Raw genomic sequence first — 14,170 nt, forward strand, 5'->3', positions numbered from 1 at the left:
GAATACCACGTAATCTGAAGGAACTGAATACAGCCCCGGTCTATAGAGGCAATCTTGTAGTTCTGTAGGGTCATATTCTATGTTTTGCCTAGCGAGACAACCATACGGTTCTCGGAATGACTACCGCATAGTCTCTACATCGCCCCAAAGAGGACTTCGTGGTAGATAAGTAGCGATCCAAAGAGTCCTCTACCGATTATCATATTGCTAAATCGGTATTCGCCAAGTGAGAGAAGGAAACACCTACCTGTTCCTGTCGCAACTAATGACTACAATCACGCTATGCTCTCTGGAGACAATAGCAATCAACTCCGGAGCTCTCTTTCTCTCTCTCTCGCTCTCTCTACTCCACACAGGTTTCAGAGCTGCACTTGGCGCTCCACAAGCTTCTTTCTTTTGATATTGCTCTAGGCAATGCGTTCGTTCCCTGAAGAGAGTCTCTGTCTAGTAGAATGCGGAGCTAACTAGGGGACCTATGGTATGACATACAATACATAATATTTGACATGTAAACACTACGGTAGGTACTTGCAGGTATATCGGATGTGTACCGAGTAAGTATCCAGATTATCGGTGAATCGGTATACAAGTGTAGTAGTAATGGCACTATATAGAGGCTGCTTGAAGCCTTATTTTGAAACTCGGCTCGACTCGGGAGAGCACTGCTCGCGCTCGCAAACTGTAGGCTGCTCTTCCCAAAGGCTGCCCCTATTCCGATTCCTTGTGTGTATGCTTGTCTTGTGCGCTTGTACGCTTTTTTCAATCGCTTGGTCTTCCAGAAGAATAGCTAAAAGACAAAGATAAAAGTTGTGAGGTGGTTCGAGATGCGAACCCATTCCCTCTTTTGCCTGTCTCTAACAGTCTCTAACCTTCCCTACCTCCCTTCCATATCGCATAATATCTCATGATCGTCGCTCCGTTTCGCAAATCCAAAACCCCTGATTCCTGACTCCTGACAAATTCCAAAAGGCTCAGCCAGGCACCAGGTCCCACGTCTTCGAGAGCAAATGATGGCCCGCCAGGCACACCCTATTCTCGCTGCAGGTAAAAGTCGTCCACGCCATTATACCGGGAACCGGGTGTTCCGGCGGGGTAGAAGATCTTCTTCAGCACCATTAGACACAGCGCGAGGAACACGCCCGCGATCGCCCGGTCGATGGTGATGGTATGTTCCCTGTCCCTTCCCTGGCCCCGCCGGAGAGTCAGGGGCTGCGCGCTCTGTGCAATCGCCGCATTGGCCGCGGCTAACGGGGCATTGTGCAGCCCCGCGAAAAACGGTCGCCGATGATGAGTGTCAGTAGAAGAACCTGTGTTGGACGAAGCAGATTGAGCAAAATCGCCCGGCGTGAGGACTGACTCAGCAGAGGCCTGAGCTGCTTCCGCGGAGGGCGTAGGGACCATGGGGATGCATCGCTGGCTGGCGGGTCGGGTGAGGTTGGATGAGTTGGATCGTGATGAGTGTGATGAGGACGACGGCGGAGGTTGAGGCTTGGAGGATGGTGGCACTGGTACCGATGCAGGTTGCGCAGGGGCATCGGGATCTGGATCTGTAGAAGGTTGTAGCAACCGCTCTTGTGGCACCGTTGTTGTCACCTTTGCATCTTCCTGTTCAGCAGCTCCTGTTGTTTGCGAAGGGACGCCAGGTTTTGCATTCGGGTCTCTCGCCTCCAGCGTCATGCCCTCCGGCAGTCTCTCTAATCCCAGATCCTCCTCTGCCGAGACGTTGACACCGGCCTCCCGACAGATATCCCACCACTCGCGCATAATGGTCTCATTCGTTTTGCGACAAGCCTCGCATTTCCAACTCCGACTCTCCTTTGCCAGTCTCCTCCTCACGTCCGCAGGTGCTTCCAAGCCTCCAACTTGGCCAGCTGAACCCTTCTCGGCCATGAACGTCCGGAGCGCCGTCAACGCGGTCCGGACACCCCAGGCGGGCATCCACGTCTCTTCGTGGAACCCGGATATGCTCAGACAGATCTCGCGGTTGACCTCAAACCTCCCTGACGGCGTGAGAAATCTAAAGTTCGGCGGCTTCAGTGGGTATGTGGCCGGTAGCGTGATGCGCCCGTGGTACATGCCGCCAGCGTATGGGGAGGGAGAAGGAGGACCGAGCAGAGTGAAGTGCCATTCATGCAGATCGGAGTCGGAGACAGGGCCTGCAAAGAAGGCGGGGTTGGGGTTCGAAGAGGGCGAGGAAAGCTCGGCAGTCTCCTTGAGAAGGCGCCGGATCGTAGGCGAGGGAGCCATGGTTGTCTGAATCTGGTAGCAGAGGTCGAGGCAATCCGCAAGTTGAGACTCAGGATGAGGTCATTGAGTGGCAATAGGCTCCAGTAAAGATGCTGTTCAAACGCTGATCTGGTGCACAGAGGAGTAGATACAGGGCAGTATGAGATTATGAGGTCGGTTCGGGTACAGACTCCCAGCGCAACATGAGGTTTCCCGCATTCGTCGAGGAGGTCAACGGATGGGCGCATGCTGTTCGCAAGACAAGGCTGACCTGCGCCAATTTCTCAGCCTTGTGATTCTTGGAAGTGGCTGGCCGCTTTAAGGGGTTCCTTCCAAGGCTGAGATGATGATTCGTCTCTTTTCATTTTACAAAGTCGTTGCGCAGAGGGCTTTCCAACAGAGATAAGACTTTAACGGAAATACCCTGTTCAAGACACCTGAAGCATTGTTTCCAGCTTACAAGAGGTTTCTATCGATGGTGTCCAGCCTTACTTTCGACTGCTACACCACCACGCGGTGCACACCGGAGTCCACAGATCTCCACGATCTCCAATTATTGATTGAACGATTGAGAGAGCCACTCGAGCTCTTACCGACAAAGCGGTCCACATGAAGAAGGTGCCATGTTGTTTGCTCCCAAGAATAAAGCTGCCCCTTTCTTGATAAGGGCTGCGACTCGTCCCATGGCGCCGCATATCTTGGACCACTCTCAGGGATCCCCCAGGAACGAATCTTCTCTTCCCATCTCAACTGGGTAGTCGGAGGGTGAGAAGCGGGATGTGATGGATATGGCGATTGGTGGCAGCCTCGTCCTATGGCGTCGCAGAACAACCGCCTCGTCTCAACTCGGTCACAGCCTTGTCCATGCGAGGCAAGGGGCGCGTTTCACGCTGCTTCAGCCACGAACCCCCTTTGTCCCTTACCCTCATCACTCCGACCCTGATGCATCTGAACGAGCAATATCACAAAAGTTTAAAAGGTAGGTAGGGACGTGTGATCTGGGAATGCAGTCTCGCCATATCTTCGCTTCCTTTTTTTTTAAGGCTTCGACAAACACTTGCTATTTGCCCTTAGGCCTGAAAACTTTTGCACAGAGCATCCTCATTGAAGTACTGTGCCTGGCACCTATTGCTTCCGAGTATACATTCAATAGGCCGGGTCGTCAATCAAAGACTGCTAGAGAGGATGTGGTCGCCCAGTCGCATCACTCGCACATCTTCTAGCCATTCCATCGCCGTGTCAGTAGCTTCCATGGCCACATCGACCATGAGCCAGAACTCTTCACAGCTGGCATCGAGTCCGGATACAAATTACAGCGATAACGACAATGACGGTATCCTGTCTTCATACCAGGGCGAGAAGCAGAATCATGATCCATCACTTCAACCGCAACTCCAGCATCAAGCCGTGTCGTTCGATCCGGAAGATATGCCTCTCTGGCAGCCCAAGAAACGAACACTCACCTTGAACTCGCACGAGCATTTCCTCGTTGCAGCCAAACAGCACCGCGAAGTGCATCAGAACTTGGAGATGCAAAGAAAGCGTAGTGAGTCTGTTGCGACAGACGACTCGCACGCCACACTGGCTGAGGATGCTTCTACGACAGACCAGGCTGATATGGATCTCAAAACCCCAACTGTAGCTGGACTGAAACTTCCCAACGAGACTGAAGACCAGCTTGTCAGTGATCCCAGCTCTTCGCTCGAGACGGCTGGTCCTATGTCCAACCTTCTCCGCTCCATCCTCATCCGCGTCGTCGACGTTGAACGGTCTCACCCGACAATCATGTCCAACGACTATAACGAACTCCAAACCCGCCTCACCGAGCTTGAACGTGAGAATCAAAACATCCTCAGGAACCACGCTGATCTGCTGTCCCTGCGCAATGAGGATCTCTCCAACCTGATTAAAGTGAGGGATATGCTGGCCGAAGAAAGACGAGGACATGCCGCCATCAAAAAACTGAGAGATGAAGACTTGGAAAACGTCTTGATGTTGAGGGGGAAGCTTGCCAAAGCAACCTGGGCTGGGAGATTGCAAACCTCGCAACCACAGGACCGACGTTCCATTCTGGGAGGTGGGTCCATCACACCCACGCTACAGAGAACCTCACGGCCCGAATCAGATGATCTCTGGCAACAAGCCCGTACTGCTGCAATGGAGCAACGTGTATTGGAGCTTGAGAAGGCAAATACCGAGTTGCGGACTCGTTCTATAACAGCGCCCAGCGTTGGTACCCTTCCAGTAGCCCATGGTGCAACGGGAGGCGATTTGCCGTGGAGTCGAGTTGAAGCCATGTTCGAAGATAGCCTGAAACATCGCGAGAAGATGGCGACCAAGGTCCAGCAGTTACGGTCAGAGAAGGAAGCACTACAAAAAGAGGTGGCAACGCTGGAAGACCGGAACGCCGAGCTGGAAGCACTCGTCGAGAGGCTGAAGAGGGGGTTCAGTGCTGTGCATTGACACTGCGATGATATAAGGTGTTTGGGATGAAAAAGAGCAAGTGCAAGGGCCAAGGCAATCAGGTCCGGTAGAACTACGATAGAGGAGAAATGTGTCAACGAATCCCTTTTGAACATAGAGAGGCCAACTCACTGTATTGTTGCAAATCGACTACCATGTCGTCTAAGAACCACTGAATGTCAAAACATGCTTCCACATCTCGACTCTCGCTTCTAAATAGCAGTTTTCCAGCAGTAGCCGCCAAATGATACGAGCACATGCCTGAGAATCCACGATATCTTCCCGAGTCCGGGGAATGTGACATGTTGAATAAATTTCTTGGTGTGCCGGCTATGCGCCGGGCTCGGCTAGAAGCATAGATTCTGATCTTGAATTACATCCGATGACACAGACCTGATCGACTCGACGTAATCGACGTACCGAAGGAGGTCCTGGTCATACATGCTTTTGTGGTGATGTCAAGTCGGACATACTTGCACCACTTGTGTACGAGGAGTGGCGGTCTTGGTGTGCCAGCCATGCTTTTGGACAAAGTGTTGTTCAATCGGCTCGTCAGGGGTTTGGCAGCCAAGGCGGTCAAACAACTGGCTTCGCCATGCCCCTCTGGGGACAAAATCGGCCTCCCATTACCAGGGTCTCCTGGCATTCATTCGCACCTCCGCATGCCTTGGGTGTTTATTTTCGTCTTTTAAGACCACGCGTGTCAAAACCCAACATTGTCTGCCTTCCTTTTGGGAGGTTGCTCCTGAGCAGCGAGAACAATATCTTCGACGCGAACCAGATTAGCTGTACCCCTCCGAGCCCCTCGGTTCCTCACATGTTGCAAACTTGGCGGTGCGAGATTGGGGCCTTAGCAAAGGAGACCTGTGGTTCCGTGGAGGTTCTCGAATCGCAGTGACTAAGGCACAAGGGGTTTGGGATCCAGCAAACATGATGACCGATGCAACACAAACGGAAATTGTCCCAAACCTCACAGGGAGCTTTCTCAATGTTCGAGTACATACAGTCTCCAAAAGAAAAGTGGATGGGTGGGGAGCTATGGTAGCTTTGGCGGCTTGTGGGTATTCCGACGGGCGCGAAGGAGGCGGTGTCCGCTGCGGCTACTGGTGGTGCTGGGGCTCTGGAGCTTTGCCTTCCCTGGCTTAAAATGCGGCAAACTGCGCAGTGTCATGTCCCCATGTAACTTGGACCGACCACACGGAACAGCTCGAAGCCACAATTGGCGAGCAGCCGGCAGGTTTTGACTTTCAAAGATCTTTAGCGGTCCAGGAGCAGAATGCGGCTGCCGGGGAAAGTGCTCCGGAAATGCATTGTTCGAAATACTTTCACCGTCTCTTCTGATGCCACCAGTTAGATCGCCTGAGCATGCGAAATGGCGCGATAAGAGAGGGACACGAGGCAATAATACGAGACCGGCGGACTTCGTCAGGTGTTCGGTTTCGTCGTAGCTATGTACCAGCTTGCCCTCGTACGATTAGATTCTCAGGGAGGTGGAGGGGTGACCTCGCGGGGCTATGACTCGCCTCGCAGAGCAAGCGCTGATTGCTGTGCCGTTGACTTTGCAATAATGTGATTGCTTCAGTGCCACAAGGTTTTGGTTGTTCCAAACATGACTTTTTTTTTTCCGGTAGAGGATAGGTGTAGATACATGTTCTAGAGCGCATGTACGACTCGTTATGAGCAGGTCGAGTCGTTCTTCTCTCGTCAGGAGAGTTGTTGTTAATCTTTCTTTTTTGGGGGCCCGACTGGTGCCGAGTTGCTTCTGCCAACAGCCCTCTGAATCCCACCATGTACCCACCCCAGGTCCACCAGACTGGGTTTGTCCACGAGGATGGGACTCGGGAGTCTGGGACATGCCTCGAACCAGGGCGCGGAAGGAGGGGTGATGCTTCCTAGCCCTTGACAAGTCCCGCCACGTCAGAGAAAGGGGATGCCCGTCTGACATTAACAATCTTGTCCATTTCTCAGCTCTGAGCAGTGGTCAGACGGGTTTATCCTTGTAACAGACGTGGTTAGGGAGCTCCACGTCGTGATTGAAGCCCGCGTCCCCCCCATGAGATCAAGGAGCTGCAACTTGCAAGGGAAAATGCAGGAACAAGAGCCAAGGCAAGATTCTAAGTGCTGACGATCCGACACTTTGTTTTCTTCCCACTTTTTTTTACTTGGTGCCACGATTGATTTAATCTGCGCGGAGCAACAAATGCTAGTCGTTGATTCGATTAAGTGGCCACCTGTTCTCACCGTTGTGACCACCATAAGCAATTAATTGGTTCGCGAGTCAGTCCAATGGGAGAAACTGCGTGTGTGTAGGAGGTGTTGTGACTGGGAGCATCGTTTTTTGGGCGTGACGCTGCATGGGCAACGGCACAAGCGTGGGTTCGGACCGAAGCTTGTGGCCGTGAGATTCGAGAGATGGCTGGTGAAGGTGAGGTGGCTGGGGGCTTGGAGCAGAATCAGTCACCTCCCAAGCTCTGAGGAACATCAACCCATCCAGCAGGATGGCATTTGAGGGGTGTGATGAGCGAAACTCGGACGCCTTCTCTGTAACCATAAACGGGCAGTTTGCCTGCAAAATGTGTCTCGTGACGGCGGGGGTCAACTTACCATCACTTTCTTTCTAGGTTGAGGATGTGCGCCGTGACTCGGCTGCCATTCGTGGGATGGGCTCTGGGTTGTCCGTGGCCAAATTGACCAGTATCTCGGGGCCAGGGATGAGGCCTCGAAGTGGGCTTTCCCAGCACTCCGGTATCTCGAAAGTGGTCTTCCGCAGGGAATGAGAGGTGTAGGAGTAGTAAAGAGGCCATACTAACTTTCCTAACGTTAGAGTCCAGGCCGGTTTGATGGGTTTGTTGTCGTAGACTGCCGGGGAAGTGGCTTGAAGGAGGGATGGGGACTTGGTGGATGGATGAGTGTCTCTTCTCGAAGGGTGGCACCCTCGAAGCTGTGTGGGAAGGGAGAGGAAGGGAACAAGGACCCGCCAGCTGGGAATGGCGCGGGTCCGTTCAGGTCTGTTCGGGTGCCCCTCGGCCAGTGATGAGCTGGTCAATGTAGTAATTTTCAGGGGCTTCAGGGTTCTCACCGAGCGGGATCATGGGCTGAGGGAGATGCCTGGGCCCTCGCCTGGAATCTCTTGTGAGCTGGAGGCCTTCCCCCCCAAGAGCAGCCCTCCCCTCCGCCGTCCTTTCCCTCCCTCCCTCCCTCCTCCCTCCTTTTGCCCCTCCTCCGTTTTCATTTTCTTTTCATCGCACACATCTCTTTCCCCCCTGCGCTGTACCAACACACCGTCGTCGTTATCTCGTCGACGGCTGTATTATAATTTCCATCACCTTCGTGGCAGCTTGTCGCTGCAGGTCGGTTGATACTCGATACAAACTTCACGCATACACACGTGATCCACTTTGACTGGTGTTCTTCGCCAATCGAGTCTCGGAGACGAATCCATTCAAGTCACCGTGCGAACCAACCCAGCGACCCAGCCAGCACTTGCTTGCAGAGAGCCCACAGCTGCAGCCAACCTTTCCTCAAATCCTACCTCTCACTCATTCTCTCAATTCGAACTCGAGCGTGCGCTGATCCCACGCGGAATGATCACGACGATATCAACACCTCTGAACCAACTCACTTTCGAGCCAAAGGCTTGCGCCTGGTCGGAGGACTTTTAACCCTTAATTTACATCCACCATGGCTCAGTCTGACGCTGTTACTGCTGTTGAGCCTGCCAACGCCGCAGCCGCGACAACGACAGCCCTCCCACCCAAAAAAGCCGCCTCTGCGCCCGAAAAGAAGTACAAATGCCAGTACTGCAATCGTGCCTTCAGTCGCAGCGAACACAGGAGTCGACACGAGCGGTCGCGTAAGTCACCAACTTTTTTTTCGGTTGTTGCGACGTGGGGCACCAAGGAGAAATCCAACCCCGCCATCAACAATCTATCTATTATTTGACTCTTTGTTAACTTCTCATCCCTTGACAGACACCAAGGAGCGTCCCTTCAAATGTCAGAAATGTCGCAGCACCTTTGTCCGCCGAGATCTGCTCCTGCGCCACGACCGAACCGTACATGCGAAGGATGGCGGTGTACCTCTACAGTCTGAAGGAAGGCAGAAGAAGTCGAGTACAACCACAGGTACAGATAAAGGTGCAGGCGCAGGGACGAAAGCGGCGCCCTCAACGGCTACCGCTCCGTCCAAGCCCTCCATCACCATCGATCCTGGCACGTTGGAGCAGATAGAGGCAAGCAGCGATGGTATGCTCGACCTTGAAACTGCCGCCATGTTGATGACAGACTTCCAACACAAGGCGGCCGCAGCAGCGAACGGTCATCTGAACAACGGTGAAGGGTCAATCCCCGGCTACTCCCCAGACCGCAGCTCGCTCCTCGAATCGTCCGACTATCTCGGTGGCGCCAACAGCCTACCCCATATGCCCTGGGACAGCTTCATGCCCCAGGGTCCATCGGAGCCCAAGGCGCATTCCATGTCCAGCATGTCGTCGCAAGATAACCTGTCACAGCCGCCGTACATCCACATGGGATCAATACATCCCCATCAGTCGCAGCTCCCTCCCATCATGGAACGCACAAGCTCGCTCAGCGCCTCTCTGCCCTCTGCCTTTCCTGGCCTTGCAGACACCTTCCCCGTCTCTGGGACCCATACGCCCAATGCGCTCTCGCCGTTTCCGTCAATGACCGGTCCCGTCTCGCCAGTGAATTATCGCAAGTCGCCTGGTCCAGCCCAACCCCTTTCCTTACCCAAAGCTCCACAGTTTAACAACGAAGATGAGAGAGCTATGATTGCTAATCAACTAGGAGGAGATATTTCCCTTCCCTCGTTGCCCTCTATCAACCTCTACCTCACCACATACTTCAACTTATTCCACCACCATCTTCCATTCCTTCACCCTGTCAGTTTCCGGCCCGAGACAACTGAACCGGCTCTTCTCCTTGCCATTCTCTCCATTGGCGCCCTGTACAACTTCGACCAGGAACAAGCCTATCTGCTTCACCACGGCTCCAAGAAACTTGTCAATCAGTTTCTTCAGAACAAGGACAACTTCGACTCGCGGAAATGCCCACTCTGGACGATGCAGAGTACACTTCTCAACATGGTTTTTGAAAGCTGGAGCGGTGGCTCCCAAGGCTTGGAGTGGGCATGTTCCATCAAAAGCCTGCTTGCAAACGTAAGTGCTTACCGAATGTCTCGCAAATGCATGCTTATTTTTCATAGATGGTCGCTGGTAACAAATACGAACTCAAGCTACGGATCGACGCACGTTCTGGCACTCCACCAACCCACCAGGAATGGGTCAACGAAGAAGGCTGCAGGAGAACCTATTATGCCGTCTACATCTTCTTTGGGATGTTGACCTTGACCTACAATCACACTCCAGCAATCAGTTTCAATGAATTCGATTCATTACCCCTGCCTTCGTCTGAATCTTTGTGGAATATCGAACCGAGTGATGAGGATTCTTGGCAAGACATCTTCGCAGCTTCGCCCACGATCACAGTCAGAGAGGCGCACGATAGTCTCTTCCAGGGCGATGCCGCCAGATACAGCGCATTTGCAACTCGTGTAATGATCAATGCTCTCTTTTTAGAGGTTTGGAATCTCCGGCGAAGCTTTGAATCGTTGCAGGACGTTGTTCTGGAATGGAAGATTCGAATTGCATTGGAAACGTGGGAGAGATCACTTGATCTTTGCGAACCGGAAACCATCGTCGTCCCATTGAGCACTCCGCACAAGAGTCACCCACTCATCTTTAACTCAATGGCCGTATATCGAAACACCAGGGCGTTCCTCGAAGTGGACCTCAAGAACGTCCAAGAAGCATTGCGATATCACAACTCGTACGAGATTGCAGGGGCTATGACGTTGTCCCGAGACGCCGTCAAAAGAACCAAGGAAATGATCAAGGTGATCGAGCAATGCTACGAGTGCATGGAGATCGTCGCAATGCAAGGCATCAACTGGGTGACAAAGACATCTTCGACCAACTGGAGCATCGAGCATCCCCTTTGCGGCCTCGATTTGATCACGATACTCAGTCTATGGCTCTATCGCATCGAGCACGATGATCAAGAAGCTACAGAAGAAGAGCTCTCCATGTATATGAAAGTTCGGGGCTTGTTTGACGATGACGCTGTTGATTCAAATGGATCACGTTTGAGCTCTACCGTTGCCCGAGTCTGGGGGTCCATGTTGGATGGTGTGGTTGTTTGGGGGTAAGTCGAGGTTCCTATCCATGATGCTTGGTTAATTTTAATTCTGTCACAGTATCTCGAAAACCATGGGTGAATCATTCAAGCTCCATGCTCAAGCTCTCGTTGGATATGTCGATGAGATGCATTTGGATCCCGTCACTGGCATGCCACAAGTGTCAGACCAGGCACTGATGGGCATGGAAGCAGCATATTAAAACCATTTCCTTTGTGACTTATGTTGGCACAATTACTCCTCTCTACCTCTTGCATGGCGAACGGTGGCTTTTTTTGGGCGGGAGAAACACGGCGTTGATCAGCATGGCGGTTCGTCCTCTTCACGGCATCAACTCGACTTAGAAGCCTTGTTTTTCAGCACATCAACCCGCCTCCTTCCAGACACTGGTCCCCCTCGACACTCGACCGGCCGTCCATGGTCTTGAGCGGCTAAGGCAAGCACCATTCATCTGAGTGCGCAACGTACTTGAACTCGATCTCATCACGAACCACATACAACATCTAATCTTCTCCGCTTGATACCTTGTGCGCTTACCGGATGCAAGACTCCCACCCATCTGCATTTACTGATGACATTTCTCGCTCAAACAAAAAGGACGGATTGAGCGTCCACTACGGCCAGCAGGAATTCCTGGCCTCATGACCATTCATCTCTTTGCAACTTTTTTTTTGAAACCTTAGGACTGAGACACGGCCGATTGTGTGATTTGATTATTCTTACCTCTGTACACTAGTGACATGGGCGGAAGTGGTGCGCCGGAGTAGGATACACTTGGGAGTTTTGAGTCGCGCAGAGCATGGCACAGCTCACAGCTCTGCATGATACTTTCAGAGCCAGGCAGAAATAAGAGATCACACACAAGCAATTAATTAATGATATTCACCAGTGTTGCACACCTTGAGATGATCTGTTTCCCTGCTCGGGTATAAGGGATGATGCCACTTGCTTGCGGTTCTTGTCGGGAATCGGGTTATAATATCAAGGCCACTTCTTCCTTATTCCCTTGCTCCCTCTTTCTAGTAGGTTAGTAGTAGAACCAAGGGATACCCTTCTTTGCAGGATGAGCGTGGAGGGTGAGTCGTCAACGAGTACACACTACAGTATGCGACTTTTCACGTCCGTTTTCTGGCAGGGTCAGAGGTCCCACGATACTGCGACAAAATAAACATTTTTGAGCCAGCTAACCGTTAGCATGGATTACCCAGGGACCATGTACGAGCACGTTGGTACATGACGATGCGACGACCCTTAACGTCGGGGTAAAGGTGGGATAATCGAGGGTTTGTGTGCCATTGCACCATATATTATCTACCAGGAAGGACATATATATGCAGATCTGCGAGAGCAAGGCTAAGAACCCCCTTTTTACCAATGGGTGCGGTGCGATCCCCTCCTCGGCCTTCGACATCCGCGACCTGACTATAATGATACTGGACTTGTTCTGGTTGTTCGGAGTCATATCTCATAGCTTCGTAAAGATTTGCCGAGAAAAAAGGCATTGAATGCTGTGGATTCGGATGATTGATCTGGCATGTGCTGTAACCCAAGGGCAGTCGGGTCGACTGACTGACTGACTGACTGACTGACAATTTTGAGCACAGGACAGGAAAGAGTCCAATGTGAAAAAAAGGTAAGAAACAGATGTATTGTCGTTCGACCACGAACTCGATATAGAGTCGTTCATTCACCGGATCCCGTTGAAATCGACGGCTGTCCACCACTTCTTCCTCAAAGCGTCACTGACCATCGTCAATTCATCCACCTTCCCGGCCTCTCGATCCCTGGCCTGCAGGAATTCACACGCCGCATTATCTGCATCGCCTTCAGCATCGTAGTAGAAGATTCCGGGTACGCTATCCGGCGAATCGAACATCTGCCACGACCGATACTCTGGCGGAAGCGCAGGAAAAGGACTCTTGACCACGCCATCCTTGAGGCCATGGGCTTCTGGCAAGGATGACGCGTCCCGCTTGAGCAGCTCTTGTGCGTCAGAACACATGTTCAAGTCGCCCGACACCAGAGATACCTGCTGTTTGGTCCAAGCTCGGGGAATCCGTTTCTGCTCATAGATAGTCACCGCTTCGGGCACAGTCAGCGTTCCACGCACAACTTCACTCAGAACACGGCCAAGGAAGACACCATCTTCCATCGCTGTGCCTGCTCCTTGGCCCATGTGGTTCTGCATGCAATGCGCGGCGTCGCCCAACAGCACCACATTTCTGGCCTCGTTCGACCACCGGTCCATTGGAGGCATGACAAGCAAGGGCCACCGTTGCGTGTAATTGACTAGTTTAATGATGGACTGAATGGCCGGGCTGTAATCCTTGTAGTACCCTCTGAATTCGTCAATGTCGACTTCCTCCATTTTCTCAACGTAGTAGTCCTTGCAAAATGAAGTGACCACATTTAGCTCTTTCCCTCCGGAGAGTGGGTAGGTCATTATGTAGCCGTTTGGCCCCGTCCACATGTCCATTGTGTTAGTCAAGATCGACGCTGCTTCAGGAGCCTTGGTTTTGATCTCCTCATACGTGAGCACGCCCCGGTAAGCGGCAACTTTGGATGGAGCGCGAGGTTTGACTTCGGGGAAGAGATGTTGTCGGATCGTGGATTTGATGCCGTCGCAGCCCACCACTATGTCGAATGTGTAAGAATCCCCGCTGGTCGTAGTGACCGTCGCTGACTTCTCTGTGTACTCGAGCTTCTGAACCCGGGCCCCGACAATGATTTCGACTCCATGACGGCGAGCCGACTCTGTAAGGCCGGCATGTAGATGGTCTCGCCGAGCAATCAAATGTGGGAAGCCGGTGAACTTGTGAACACGTTTCGGATCGACCCTCGTCACTACTTTGCCATTGACGCCCCATGTCCGCACTTCGTCCACTTGAACTAGATTCTCGCCAATGATCTCGTCCACACCCCAGCGGATGAGGTACCTTGATACATTGGGGAAAATCTGGATGCCGGCTCCAATTTCCCCAAGTTCGGTTGCGGCCTCGAGGATGGTGACTTTGACTCCTCCTCGACGCAAGGCAATTGCCGCAGTAAGTCCTCCCATGCCCGCGCCGATCACCCCTGCATGGAGGCTGACCGGAGGCATCGTCGACAGGGTTGTCGAACGACGCGCAGATCAAGAAGAGACAGCTGGGATTTGTTGCGGTTGAATTCCGTCTCCACAAACAACTCGATGGACCTAGACACCCTTTCAGTCCCCAGCCCGGGCCCGTTGCAATATCAAACTTTGATTTGGCAGCCTGACACATGCACA

General features: G+C 52.5%; 4 protein-coding genes across 4 annotated transcripts; 2 read left to right on the top strand and 2 right to left on the bottom strand.

The window, feature by feature from the left end:
• Nucleotides 1-1,029: 1,029 nt before the first annotated feature.
• On the bottom strand, nucleotides 1,030-2,247 carry Z517_01896 (uncharacterized protein; the record flags this gene model as incomplete). The annotated part of the gene is made up of 1 exon (XM_013434852.1): nucleotides 1,030-2,247. One exon carries the CDS (start codon nucleotides 2,245-2,247, stop codon nucleotides 1,030-1,032), a length of 1,218 nt encoding a protein of 405 aa, XP_013290306.1.
• Nucleotides 2,248-3,477: 1,230 nt separating this feature from the next.
• Z517_01897 (uncharacterized protein) lies at nucleotides 3,478-4,689 on the top strand (the record flags this gene model as incomplete). The annotated part of the gene is made up of 1 exon (XM_013434853.1): nucleotides 3,478-4,689. The coding sequence occupies one exon, from the start codon at nucleotides 3,478-3,480 to the stop codon at nucleotides 4,687-4,689; it is 1,212 nt and encodes a 403-aa protein (XP_013290307.1).
• Nucleotides 4,690-8,370: 3,681 nt separating this feature from the next.
• Z517_01898 (uncharacterized protein) lies at nucleotides 8,371-11,104 on the top strand (the record flags this gene model as incomplete). Its single annotated transcript, XM_013434854.1, has 4 exons — nucleotides 8,371-8,542; nucleotides 8,661-9,865; nucleotides 9,913-10,910; nucleotides 10,963-11,104. 4 exons carry the CDS (start codon nucleotides 8,371-8,373, stop codon nucleotides 11,102-11,104), a joined length of 2,517 nt encoding a protein of 838 aa, XP_013290308.1.
• Nucleotides 11,105-12,589: 1,485 nt separating this feature from the next.
• On the bottom strand, nucleotides 12,590-14,002 carry Z517_01899 (uncharacterized protein; the record flags this gene model as incomplete). Its single annotated transcript, XM_013434855.1, has 1 exon — nucleotides 12,590-14,002. One exon carries the CDS (start codon nucleotides 14,000-14,002, stop codon nucleotides 12,590-12,592), a length of 1,413 nt encoding a protein of 470 aa, XP_013290309.1.
• Nucleotides 14,003-14,170: the final 168 nt, after the last annotated feature.

Source organism: Fonsecaea pedrosoi (genome assembly GCF_000835455.1).
Source record: "Fonsecaea pedrosoi CBS 271.37 unplaced genomic scaffold supercont1.1, whole genome shotgun sequence".
NCBI classification, from domain to species: Eukaryota; Fungi; Ascomycota; class Eurotiomycetes; order Chaetothyriales; family Herpotrichiellaceae; genus Fonsecaea; species Fonsecaea pedrosoi.